This window comes from Girardinichthys multiradiatus, chromosome Y (genome assembly GCF_021462225.1).
Source record: "Girardinichthys multiradiatus isolate DD_20200921_A chromosome Y, DD_fGirMul_XY1, whole genome shotgun sequence".
Lineage (NCBI taxonomy): Eukaryota > Metazoa > Chordata > Actinopteri > Cyprinodontiformes > Goodeidae > Girardinichthys > Girardinichthys multiradiatus.
Genome location: NC_061818.1, coordinates 13,970,052 through 13,983,640, shown reverse-complemented (window position 1 = coordinate 13,983,640; position 13,589 = coordinate 13,970,052). Strand labels below are relative to the sequence as shown.

The following is a 13,589-nucleotide window of genomic DNA, read 5'->3' as shown; positions in this document are numbered from 1 at the left end:
CAGGAGACTGCTGACCTTCCAGGCTGCCTGTAAATCAGCACTGTAATAATAAATGAGAATGCAGCCTCGTCCCTTTTGTTGCTCTTGCTTTCCTCCCCTAGCTTTGCAGCTTCCCCCACCCCCCTGCATGTCCTCTGATTTGTCCCTCTTGCCCCCCCCAGGCGTATTTGCAGAGTGCTAATTGACTCCCTGCTCTCAGTGTGCCAATGAGGTGGAGCAATTTTTTGATTATCTACCCCCTATGATGGCTATATTGATGTTTACCCTTGAGGCAGTGCTGTGGTCCACGCGGATGCAGCAGGAGTACAGTTTACTAACTCTCCCTCTCTGCTTATGTTGCTCCCTCTGATTCGGAGAGCCGATTTGTCCTATTGTTGGCAGTAAAGAGGCTTTGTGTCGCGCTAACGTGATCAAAGCTTATTTAGGCGTGGGCATTAACCAGACTGATCGCTGTGACGGGGCAGTACAAGGAAAGGGGCTGTGGGTAGGAATGGATTACATAGTAGAACAGATTACAGATAAATGTTAGGTACCATACATTAAAGGTTGCTCAGCACACCTTGGATTCGTGTTTGCTTCGAATGCAAAATGTAACTTAATACTTTAGGTTCTTAATTCTGAAATGAAAAAAATGATTTTAAGTAACTTTTAAAACCACCAGAATATAAAAAGCCTTAAAGATAGAGCTGCACAATATCAGATAGTAGTCGTCTTCATAGTATCAGTTAGAGCAAAACTTGCAACCATTAAGGACTCCTTGAATGCTCCTTAAACTCTGCATGTCAATGATATATTTGGCCAATTGGGTGCTGATTTTGTGCCCATCAATATGAGAAGCACACGTATTTTTGCTGATCCTTTGTGATTGCAATATCACACACACTGATGTTTTGATAACAACTGCAGTTTTAAATATTGTGCAGTTGGAGTTTTGACACTACTATAATAATCTTTGTTCCACCATAAAACCGTATTCATTAGTTTCACTGGATTTTTAAGAAAAATGTCCAAAGCATGCATAAAGAGTCTTGAAATATTATCCAACACTCCAGGGTTAGAAATGTAATTTGTAATTATTGTACTGGATGTCCTTTAAAGCTGTTAAGGATGCCTGCTCTGCCATCCTGGTGTCAGGTCAACATGTGCTTAATGACAATTGTTAAGAAATATTCAAAGAAAGGAACTGAAAGATGAAAGGAAAGTTGCATAAAAATGTTGGTTTTTTTTTTTTTTTTTTGGAAAATGGAACAAAATTTGATCTTGACATCTGTTGTCTAATCCACCGTCTAGAAACAAAAAGCATCAGTGTTACATCCATGTGGTGTGCACTGCTTATCCACATCTACTACAAACTGGAGGTCGATTTAGCAGATTATAATACACTGATGACTTACTGTCTCAGTCTTTTGTAGGCACAATAATAGATCTAAAATTTCCCGTTTGAGACAATTTTTCTTCCTTTTTTAATTAACATTAAAACTCACAACATTTTAAAGGGTTTTCTACCTTTTCTATTTCCATTCATTTTATTTTAAATAGTTCAAATGTAATCTGCAGATTTCTAGTAAATCTTTTATCTTTACTTTTTCCCTGAAAATGTGGAGCCGTGCTAATTTTGTGTTAATGTGGGCTGCTTTGATTAGCAGGAGGTCAAATATATTCCTACGTGGTTTGACTTGAGGCTCCCTGCTGCCGTTTAATGATTGCCGTTAAACTTTGAGCCAGAGCACAGTGAAGTAACCCTTGACTTTCGAACCGGCTACGATAAGCTAAAAATTCCCCAGACTAAGTTGCTCAACTCCTATTCTCACTCTCTCTCTTTGTCTCTCTCTCTGTTCAGCTTACTTTGCCGTGCTTTGTTTACATAAGTGCAGCAATTGTATTGCCAAAGTGTGGAGGAAGAATTAGATAAAAAAAAGAGGGAGGAGAATGGCAGAGTTTGTACGATTACAAGAATAGATCAGAATCTCTGCATTCTCTCCTATAAAACGACACTCGGGTATGCTCCTTAGCATGCCACTTGCATGTTCAACCACCCTTTATGGTCATCGTGACACTGCTTCTCCCTCCCCACATGTCTCCTCCCCAAGGCTGCCCCCAAACTGTCACATGTGCTCCCATCTCCACCCACCCACACAGCCAAATGTCAATTTGGTGTTACCCTTACATGGGGTCATCTGTGATGCACTGCCACTGTATTGTCTTTGCAGCTTGAATGTCACAAATGATGCATATTCAGTCATGCAATTACACCTTTTATCGGAGGAATATATGAGTAGTACATGGAATGCAATCGCACTTCTTCTGGGAGTAGCTTTAAATGATACTGAAATGGAAGCTCCAACACACCCCAAAATGTTCGATATATGCCAGTATGTGAGCCTCATGTGATTCCTGAATTAGTGCTGTTTTTTGATCATTTGTTTTTGAAAATAACTTTTGAGTTGACATTTTTACTGGGCATCCAGTTAAAATGGACATCTCACATTTACCCTTACCTTAACCCTGACGTTCCCAGAAGGCTGCAAACATTTACAGATACATTATGCTCCATAACAGAGGTTGAAAAGATTTAAAGGACGAGAGAGTAACCCCGCTGCAAAATGTTCAGCCATCCTGTTAGCAGTTGTAAGTCTTGCTCTCTCTCACAGCTTGTGAGAGAACAAGCAAACGAGACAAATGGTGATACAAAGAGGGCACTGAGGAGAGGTGTGAGGTCAATAATGTGTTGTACGTGGGAAACAGTTTGACAAACCATTGACTGCTCGACTAATCTGACAACTCATTCCTACAAATACTGCAGAAAATCTACTTTTATTTACTGTGTACCAAAATCCATATTTCAGTCTTTGTCTGTCCATAAACTGACAGACACAATGGGGTCTTATGCAGTTTTATAATGCCAATTATAAGTCAAAAGAAATTAGCAACACTGGAAATGAACATGACATTTTACTCATTGTATAATAAAAAAGTAACCATTGAAATTGCCAGAATATTTGCATCAAATATTGCAATAAAACCAATCAATCGTTAAAATAAAAGTGGACAGGGACCAATACAAACAAACAGTCTGCTTCCACAGGAACCTGTTTGCAGACATGTTCAAAGATCTGTTATTAGCAGGCCACACAGGCAGCAGAGAAGTAAACAGTCATCAATAAGTCCATCCTGCAAGTGCCCTAAAGCTACATCCTGTTGTTTAGTCATGGGTCTAGGACTCCCACTCTCTTAGAAAATGCATCAACTAAAACTTCAAAGAAAGAGACCTGAGAGGCTGTGACCGTCTCATGTTGCTCATGCATTTGGTTTTTCAAGGCCTGACAGAGACATGAAAATAATCCATCAAAGCTTGAGAAAACTAGTTTGTTTATACATTATTCTTCTTCTTTATGCCTTTAGGTATGTGTCAATAAACTGTACCCCATGATCTTATTGCTTTACTTTAAACAACAGGAGAGCTGCAACTAACGACTGTTTTGCTAATCGATTAGTATGTGGATTATTTTTTCGATTAATCAATTAATTGGAAGCAAAAAGTGCTTAATAGGAGATTTTTTTTTACAGAACTTGAACTAGGTGATGCTAAAACTATGCCACTTGAGGAGCTCTGGATAGAGACAAAGAAGGGTTTTCATCTTAAATGCAAAGTGTATATATTTTTTGTACACTTTTGGCCTAATTCTCTGAGTGCGTACATTCACCAAATGGCACGCTTTAGAGTCCGTATACTCTAGTCAACAATTATTTGATTACTAAATTAGTTGAAGATTATTAAAAAAATTTATGAATTACAATTAATCAGATTGTTTCAGCCCTAAACAGAAGCAATGATTATTCCTCCTGCTGCTACAATAATACAATACCTACATTTTTAATATTAGACCATATTCAACATTTACGTATTGTTTATCAGCAGCCATCTTTTAGCCAGCTGACTGGCAGTGCAGTATGATTTGTGAGGTGGAAAAGTGCTCCCTTACTCTATATGTTCCTTAAAGGTAGGACAAACTCCACCACTTTCTCTCCTTTCGTGTCACAAAGACTTTAAACCATAGCCAGGATATGACTGAAAATTGTTAAATCTTTCTGAAAGTCCCAGGTAAACCCAGGTATCCCTGGATATCGGTAACTGGCCCGGGCCTATTAGCAGCCTGCAATGGTATATATAACATTGAGAGCGTCTCTATGGATGGATCAACTATAAGCGTTCTTTAAATGCACCAGGTTTCCTTTTGCTGGAGAGAAAAAATGCACCAATTTCTCCTTTATAATCTGGCTTTCCTTTTGGGAAAGATGGCACAACAGTCTTTCTCTAGTTGTTCTACATCTCTCTCCTACAATAACTGCAGTGAGGGTCGTCACCTTCTGGTCAGATTGATTTATATGTAGTATTTTTCTCTGCAGTTGTTACTTAGTTACTTTATAGGGTTTTGATGTTTCTGATGATATGGAGCCAGGGGCAGCTGAGGGTCTTGCAGAAATCTGTGGTGAATAATTGACATCTAAACAGTATGTTCTTGTTGGAATCTATATCTCAGATATAGCTTAGAATCGATATATAGCTTAGTTGGAGAGTATAACATATATGATTTTGAAGGAAAAAAACAGCAGAAAGTATGAATCTCCCTTCCAATGCATTTCTTGTAATCTGAGTTCTCCTGTTCTAATTTGTAACATTTGGTTTCCAGGATTTGACTCAAACATCAACATTATTGCAAAAGCACAATTTCTACAGCCATTTTGAGTCGCATTCAGATGATGGGAATAAGATCGAGTAAACTCAAGTTTACCTCGAAGAAGACTGTGTTGAAGGCTGTGAATGTTTTTGATCTAGCTTGATGTAATATCAAAGATATCTCCAGAGATGACAGTTTTGAAGAGCTTCTCATTTTCTTTTCATTCATCCCCACTGCAGATGTTCTTCTGCAAAGCAAGCTCCTGGTATCTGAGTCCCTGACTAAACCCAACTCCCAATACCTACTATATAAAACTTCGCTCTATGTCAGATGCTCCCCCAGCATCTGACATAGTTTACATATCCGTATTTTAGGTGGTAGACATTAGTTTGCCCTAACAAATCTGGCATTTACCTTAACAATCAAAAAGTTTTTTAGTACAACAGAGAAAAAGAGAGACAGTATTGACTGTTGTAGCTTTCCCTCTGCCCAGACAGTTGTCGTGTTAGGCAAAGCTATGCAGAGTCATTCAGTTTTAGGCTGTTTAAAGCAAACTTTTTTTGTGCGTTTTATCAGTGCAGGTTTAAATTGTATTACAATGAATCATTTTCAAAACAAAGCGTGAACTTGCTAGCCATAGCCTGGTCATTGAGGAAACAGCTCCCTGGGAGAACAGCAGGAGCAGGGTGAGAATTTATTGAAGACTGTAGCTGTAGTCAGATAAATATTTAAAAACAGCCGACAAGGCTCTGCACATTTCAGGTGACACGTCAGAATCTTATTATAGCTTTCCGACCAAGTTAACCAGTGTTGGAGCTGCTTATTCAGGCTGTCCGGCATGAATATGGGTTCGTATATACAGGGGTTGGACAATGAAACTGAAACACCTGGTTTTAGACCACAATAATTTATTAGTATGGTGTAGGGCCTCCTTTTGCGGCCAATACAGCGTCAATTCATCTTGGGAATGACATATACAAGTCCTGCACAGTGGTCAGAGGGATTTTAAGCCATTCTTCTTGCAGGATAGTGGCCAGGTCACTACATGATACTGGTGGAGGAAAACGTTTCCTGACTCGCTCCTCCAAAACATCCCAAAGTGGCTCAATAATATTTAGATCTGGTGACTGTGCAGGCCATGGGAGATGTTCAACTTCACTTTCATGTTCATCAAACCAATCTTTCACCAGTCTTGCTGTGTGTATTGGTGAATTGTCATCCTGATACACGGCACCGCCTTCAGGATGCAATGTTTGAACCATTGGATGCACATGGTCCTCAAGAATGGTTCGGTAGTCCTTGGCAGTGACGCGCTCATCTAGTACAAGTATTGGGCCAAGGGAATGCCATGATATGGCAGCCCAAACCATCACTGATCCACCCCCATGCTTCACTCTGGGCATGCAACAGTCTGGGTGGTACGCTTCTTTGGGGCTTCTCCACACCGTAACTCTCCCGGATGTGGGGAAAATAGTAAAGGTGGACTCATCAGAGAACAATACATGTTTCACATTGTCCACAGCCCAAGATTTGCGCTCCTTGCACCATTGAAACCGACGTTTGGCATTGGCATGAGTGACCAAAGGTTTGGCTATAGGAGCCTGGCCGTGTATATTGACCATGTGGAGCTCCTGATGGACAGTTCTGGTGGAAACAGGAGAGTTGAGGTGCACATTTAATTCTGCCGTGATTTGGACAGCCATGGTTTTATGTTTTTTGGATACAATCCGGGTTAGCACCCAAACATCCCTTTCAGACAGCTTCCTCTTGCGTCCACAGTTAATCCTGTTGGATGTGGTTCATCCTTCTTGGTGGTATGCTGACATTACCCTGGATACCGTGGCTCTTGATACATCACAAAGACTTGTTGTCTTGGTCACAGATGTGCCTGCAAGACGTGCACCAACAATTTGTCCTCTTTTGAACTCTGGTATGTCACCCGTAATGTTGTATGCATTTCAATATTTTGAGCAAAACTGTGCTCTTACCCTGATAATTGAACCTTCACACTCTGCTCTTACTGGTGCAATGTGCAATCAATGAAGACTGGCTACCAGGCTGGTCCAATTTAGCCATGAAACCTCCCACACTAAAATGACAGGTGTTTCAAATTAATTGTCCAACCCCTGTATATCTATATGTATAAGGTATCTGGTGCCTTCAAGAAAAAAACAGCACAACAATAGTCCAAAACATATTTCTTTAAGTGAGTTATGCGGAACACATTCCTACTAATAATGTGGATCGCGTAGTACTGATAAAATGTGGTCTGTTATTTTACTTAATTTTAAGGCATTCCCAAGCATATATAGTTTTTTACTTAACATGCTGTTGCACTCAGATTGGTGTCTGTTATCCAAATCTATAGCGTATGCTGTCGCTACAGCCTAAATTATTTGATACACAAGTTTTTTTGCGACTGTCTCTAAGCATTTCTCCCCATTTGCTGTACCTGGTAGTTGCGACCCCTTCATCTGACTTCATGTCATCATGACCAGCGTTGAAATATACTGCTGCTAAAGGGTTTACCTTGAAGGGTGAAAACTCCATTATTCTTTAAATTACATCTTTATCATTTTAGTTCAGTGTAGGCATGCTTTAGCTTGGCCTCAAATAAAAACCCGCGGGTTTTTTGTGTAACTATCTGTATGTGGCAGCAGGTGGGGTTTCCTTAGATCCGACGGTGTTCTTAACACCATGAAAGCAGCCTCAGGCAGAGTCTTTCTCCGCAGGCTGTTCTGTTAGGTGCCTCCGGATGCCTGCAGCAGCCTGGCTAATTACCCCCTCCTTCTCCCCCACCTCTCTCTCACCATCTGTTGACCTCATGTCATTCTGCCTTCCTTCACCAGCGCTGCTCCACCCCCACCCACCCTACTCCTCGCAGTTTGCTCCAGCTACTCCCAACTTTTTCCTTCTGTTCGTCCTAAAATAGCAGGCGGGAGATAAAGAAAATAAATAAGCCAGGCGCCCTTTTTCAGGTTTGCCCTCGCTTTAAGAGACGAGAACAGAGAGACGGAGGCTGTGTTTATAAGCGAGTGACTGGTTGTCTGTGCTTTTTTTGATTTCTGCCAGCACACTCTGAAACCAACGGCTTCGAAGCCTCCTTCCTGCTCACCAAGCTGCATAGACTGGAACTTAATGGAAACTTGGGTGGCGGGAGGGGAGCGCTGCAATTTTCTTTCTTCATTTGTTTAAAGCAGTACAGCAGAAATGGGCGTGCGTCTTTTCCCAAAGACATGCCTGCCCTCATTTAATAAACTTCAAAAACGTACGTGTGTGAATAAAGAGGCAAGGATCAAGTTCAGACCCCTACTGCCTTCCCCGCTTTCTTAAGAAAATACAAATCACATGACATTTTTTACTTGTGACCCATTGTTTTCATTTCGCCCATGTTTTTTGTAATATTTTACTCCCCTTTCTTTACTTTGGCCATCTTTTTACCCACATTCCTTTTCTTTCTTTCTCATCTTTCCTTCCCCCATCGCCTTCCTTCTTCTGCCAACAGATTGATTCCAGATGTTGCTAAACTCCCCCTTCTCTCCCTCCTTGTGTTTTTCTTCCCTCCATAAACTCCTCCTCTTGGCTCTTTTCTTTTTACTGTAAGACCCACAGAGACTCTACAATTTGATGGTCTAGGATAATTTTGGCTTTCATTTTTGTGGTGCACCAAGGTTTTCTCTCATTTCTCATCACTAGTGCATCAAATGAACACTCCCATTGACTGTGAGGAACACACATTCAGAGCCCTTAAGTTAACAGTAAATAACAAATAGGGAATGAATACAGAAGAAATGCTGGAAAGTGATGCTCCAGATGTTCGGAGTATCTTTGCACTCCATAAAACGTGACCCAGGCTTTGAAGAGCGGAGATTCTAGGCCCCCCACTTACGGCCTTCACATCACCGACAATCCCCCTCGGTTCAGTATGAGCCTGTCTGTTCTCCTGTAAATGCAGCGCTCTGAGGAGAGAGTTCCCCCTGGGGACGAGGCACGAGGGGGAAATTGGTTCCAGATGAAACAGGAAGTGGAGGGAAAAGACAAAGAGAGAGCTGTTTCAAGAGGAGAAGATGGATTCCCGTTACTCTGACATCTGAGTATACTGCTCATATTCCAAAATGATTTTCCTCTGTCAATTTATTTCAGTTTGGCTCATTAAAAAAAAAAAAAAGACATCTTGTTTCTGTTTTTATGTGGCTCCCAGCTCGCACACCCGGTCTTCAATGGATCATGCATTAGAATTGGGAGTACCCTTCAAAAGTATTCGCACCACTTGAGATTTTTAAAAAATTTTGTCAAAATTCAATGTGTTTATTTGTGATTTTATGGTAGACAAACAGGGTAGTCTAAATTTGTGAGTTGTGGAGAGAACAAGACATAGAAATTTGAAAGTGTGGCTTGCATGTATATTCAGCTCCCTTTCCTCTAATGCTTGTAAATAAAATTAAATGCAGCCAGTTGCGTTCAGAAGCCACCTAACTAGTAGATAGAAAACCATATTATGTGATATAAATCCCACTGTTCTGTGAAAGTCTCAAAGTTTTTGTTTTGTTTTTTGAGAACATCAGGGAACAAACATCATGAACACCAAGGAACACAGCAGAAGGATCAGGGAAAAGTTGTGGAGGAGTTTAAAGCAGGGTTAGGTTATGAAATATTATCCACTTCTCTGAATTAAAACCATGTAATACTTTCTTTCACTTCACAATTACACACTACCTTGTATTGGACTGTCGCATAAAATCCCAGAGAAATCAGAGGAAGTTTGTTTGTAACAAGACAATGTAGAAAAGCAGTATGGATTCCTCCACAGGGCTCTGTACATCTGTGTTTGATGTTGGCCTCTCTCTCTCCCAGCCCCAGTTTTACAGAGAGCTCTTCTGAATTAATAGCCTTTCTCTGTCTGTTTATATAAACTTTGTGTCAGCACAGCCCTCCGTCTCATACACTTGGCCTTGATTGGCTGGCTGAAAGCAATTAGGAAGCGATTCCTGCAGCGGGCAGCTTGAGGTCGGTGCTAGGAGGTTAAATCTGTTGACAGTCCTCAGAGACGATATTGGCCTTTTTTTTGTTAGTTCGTCCCGCAGCTCATGGATTTTGACTGTTTCCTGATAAAATGTACCTAAAGCTAGAGCATATAGTTATTCACAGACACACACATATTTCTTTCTGTTGCCCCTCCAGACCTTCCTCCTAGCCCTCCTCCTCCTCCTCCCTCTTGCTCCGTAAGACTCACGCCTCAGCTTCTTTTCGAGTGCAGAAACATGAATCTCACCAGGCGGTCATGTTTTCTCTGCGAGGTATACCAGCAGGCCCGACAATGCTAGAGTCATCACTCCCTCCCTCCCTCTCGCTCTCTCTTACTGCTGTCAAAATATCATCGTTTAGTTAACTAAAGCCCCAACACCACCTATCCGACCACTCACTCACCCATCACTTACTGTGGCGCTGAGGCAGACGATGGCTCCTCTTGCCGGGTCAGAAATGGCACAGAGCAGGACAATAAAAGGGGAGAAGAGGGGCGAGAGACAGAAATAATCTAATTAAAAGTAATTGTAGAGCAATTAACCACAACAGTGGTTTTCAGAGGAGAGTCGTTGAGGAAACCGGTACTGCTGGTTGCTTTTGATTGGTTGGTTCAGCTGGATGTCAGACCAGAGACTTTTGACTTAATTTACTTAATCCTTTTGCTTCAGAGGGAGTCTCTTTTAGTCTTTCAAGCATTTTGACTTACAGAGCCTGTTAGAGGTTTACATACACTAAGCATGGGTGTGAATGGTAATTAACATTAATTTTGGACTTTTAAAGAAACGTTTGAAATGTTTTCATTTTAGAGTGGAATAATTGTACAACAATCAACTTTGATATTTAATTTAAAAAAACTAAATGCGCTACTTTAAATTTATTGTTTATTGTGTCTAATCCATTTAGTGGACAAGTAATATTTACAGGCTCCAGTAATATTTGGACATGTGTCCTTTAGCAAGTTGCAGAGGAACCACACACTTTCTATAGCCCTCATCAAGCTCCTGACGTGGTTCCGGCTGGAAAATTTGACCGGTTGTCAGATTTGGTAGAATTCATTTAAATTCGTTGGTTTCCTGACACAGACCCTGCTTTTAAACATAGTCCATATAATTTCAACACGGTTGAGCTCAGGACCATTCCAGAAGCTTGACGTTAGCCTGTTTTACCCACTCCAAAACCAGATCTAGTGTGTGTTTGGGTGTTCCAACAGGACAATGATCCCAAACAGTCTCCCTCGGATTCAATGGCGCTGTTTAAAATGATCAAGAACAACCAAGGTTCAAGCCCGCTGTTAACTGGGAGATGCTGGAACACCAGTGTAACTTTTCACTTTGAAGGTAGTTGACAACCAAGAAAGGACGCCCACCCCTTCATCACTTTAAAACTGTCGCCCACATGGACAAGCCAGATACCTGACAAACTTTTATCACATGAAACAAAGATTGAGCTCTTTGAATCTACCAGCATGGTGGTGGCAGCAACATGGTGAGGGTCTGTTTCACTGCCAGTGGGACTGAATGATGGAAGAACATCACCTCTAAATCTTTTCAACTTCCCCTCAACAATTAGATATTTGAAACGTGGGTACATTTGAGTGTACCAATAGGACAATAATCCCAAACATAAAACAAATTTTGGAATGAATAAAACAGACCAACATTTAGCTTCTTGAACGCTTCGACTCTGCTGAATTTTTGGGCTTTAAAGCAATTTCTGTATCAGAATTGGTCGCCCTCGTTTAAAAAGGTCAAATATTAAGGAAGAGTTATACCTGAACCTTGTTGATGACTCCGAAAGGGTGTTTGATAAAGGGGCAACATGCAGGTAAATCTATATTTTTGAAGGGTTTTTTATAATTATGACCCTATGTAACTTAGAGAAAATACACTCATCTAAGTCTTGTTTTCAGAAATCCCTGAAGTTGTTTGCTGTATAATAATTACACCATAGAAAAAGATAAAATGCATCTTTGTTAGCCTAAATTAATGATGTTCATGCCTATAATGTTCAACGTTTCACCATCACCCTGAGACAGTAATATTTGGAATTTTTCCTTTTAGATTTTTGAAATGAAGTATTGTATGTCATGTAGAGGAATAATTCAGCCTTGAAAGATTCTTCTTTGCTGGTCAGCCTGAATATATTTTGCTTTTGTTTTTACCTGAGCACATTTCAAGTTTTGCTCCATCATGCTGCATCCACTCATTTGCAGAAGCCTAGCAACTTAACGCTGCTTTCATCCCTCCTGTTGTCCCTTTTCAGAACAATGAGCCTTTAAACCCCGGTTTCCATGGATACGCACCTCACAGTCAGGTAAGAGATTATTATTTGCTTGCAGATTTCTGCAACATAAAATTAGAGAATCTGTGACTCACGTAAACGATGCTGGTTTCATCATCTAGCTGGTTTTGAAAGCTGGAAATGGGCAGAACAGACATCATGTGTTGGATGCAGAAGGTTCCTCTAAAAGTGTATGTGTGGAGGCCATTCTTGGTTGGACATAGATGAAATCATTAACTGCATTTTGTATTTCCTCAGGATACCCTCATCAGATATTTAGAGTATTTTAAAGTTTTTTAAGATCTGAAACTTTTAAGCTTTTAAGTTCAGTTTCATTTCAGATACTAAATAATTGTTTTCAGAAACCTTCCTAATTCTTCGTCAGCGTTGTTGGAGATCTGCCTTATTGCCTTGACAGTTGTGATGTTTTGGAGCTCATATGTGTTGTCTCCTGAGAAGCACTGAATGGAAGCAGAGCTGCTTGTGACAAAGCTTCCCTTTCAAACACTCGATCCTCGGAAAGTGGGGTGAAATTATCCTATCACCCGCTTCGAGCCGAGCTCTGCGTGCTCTGCACGCGGGGGCCTTTTCACACGGCTGTTCCCATCCTTTCACTCTTCAGCTCCTCTCATCCTTTCCTCATTTTCTCTGTTTCTCTCCACACATATTGCTCTCAGTAATCACGGCCTTATGTGTGCAGAGGAGAGGAAGAGGAGGAGTATTTTGTTATCTGCCTTCCAGCAGCAGAACACAGAACGGCTCAAACCGTGTCAGGACTTGTGTGTGTGTGTATTAGAGGGGTGTGTTCAGTTATTGTAATATGCTGGAATATGTGATTCTTTGTCCTGGTGTCTGTGTGTGTGTGTCTCCAGTCTGTGTTTGGGATGTGCAGCTCTCTGGGAGTGCCACAAGGGGGGGTTATTGGTCTGTGTGCCTTTGCACCCCCCTGCCTCCTCCTTCTCCACACAAGATGGAAGATTCTCCTAAACCTGAGCTCTTTCTTGTATATTCTGCTCTTCTTCTCTTACCTCGCCCTTTTTTTAGAAATACAGTTCTAAAATGTGATTGAACACGAGGTTTAGAAAATAATGTTATTTAGATTGCTTGTTCACGTCCCTGCTGACTTACAGTTCAGTCATTTTTGGTTGGATGCTCACTTAACACAAGAAGATGGGGAGATTAAAGACAAAAAAACAAGAAGAGGATGAGACGATGCATGTGATTTCTCTAGGATAGTTTGGCTGCAGGGCGCAAAGTCTCACAGACATGCAGTACCTTGCAGATGTGTTCATACTCCTTGAAGCTTTTCATATTTTGTCTCCTTACAACCAAAAACTGGGATTTATATGTGAGAAATCAGCACAAAGTTGTGCATAACTAAAGTAGAAGGAAAGTGATATGTGGTTTAAGGATTTGTTTTATAATTACAAATCTTAAATAAAAACCCTTTACTCTGATTCTCAGAGTAAATAAAATAAAGTGCAACCAATGGTCCTAACACATCATCGCCTTGGTGAAACACGATGGTGGCAGCATCATGCGGTGGGAATGCTTTTTTTTAATAGTTGAAGCAAAATGCAGAGCAATCCTGGGATGAAAAGTAAG

At 40.8% G+C, this 13,589-nt stretch overlaps 1 protein-coding gene across 5 annotated transcripts in view; it reads left to right on the top strand.

Annotated features, from left to right (window-relative positions):
• Positions 1-13,589, top strand: part of LOC124864196 (RNA binding protein fox-1 homolog 2-like) — a 67,259-nt gene that overhangs the window by 3,623 nt on the left and 50,047 nt on the right. For all 5 annotated transcript variants that reach the window (XR_007037272.1, XM_047358865.1, XM_047358863.1 and 2 more), the window contains exon 2: positions 11,967-12,017. Coding sequence is in view for 4 of the 5 variants with exons in the window: in XM_047358865.1 (XP_047214821.1) it covers positions 11,967-12,017 (51 nt within the window). In the remaining variant the exon portion in view is untranslated. The remainder of the gene's footprint in view (positions 1-11,966; positions 12,018-13,589) is intronic.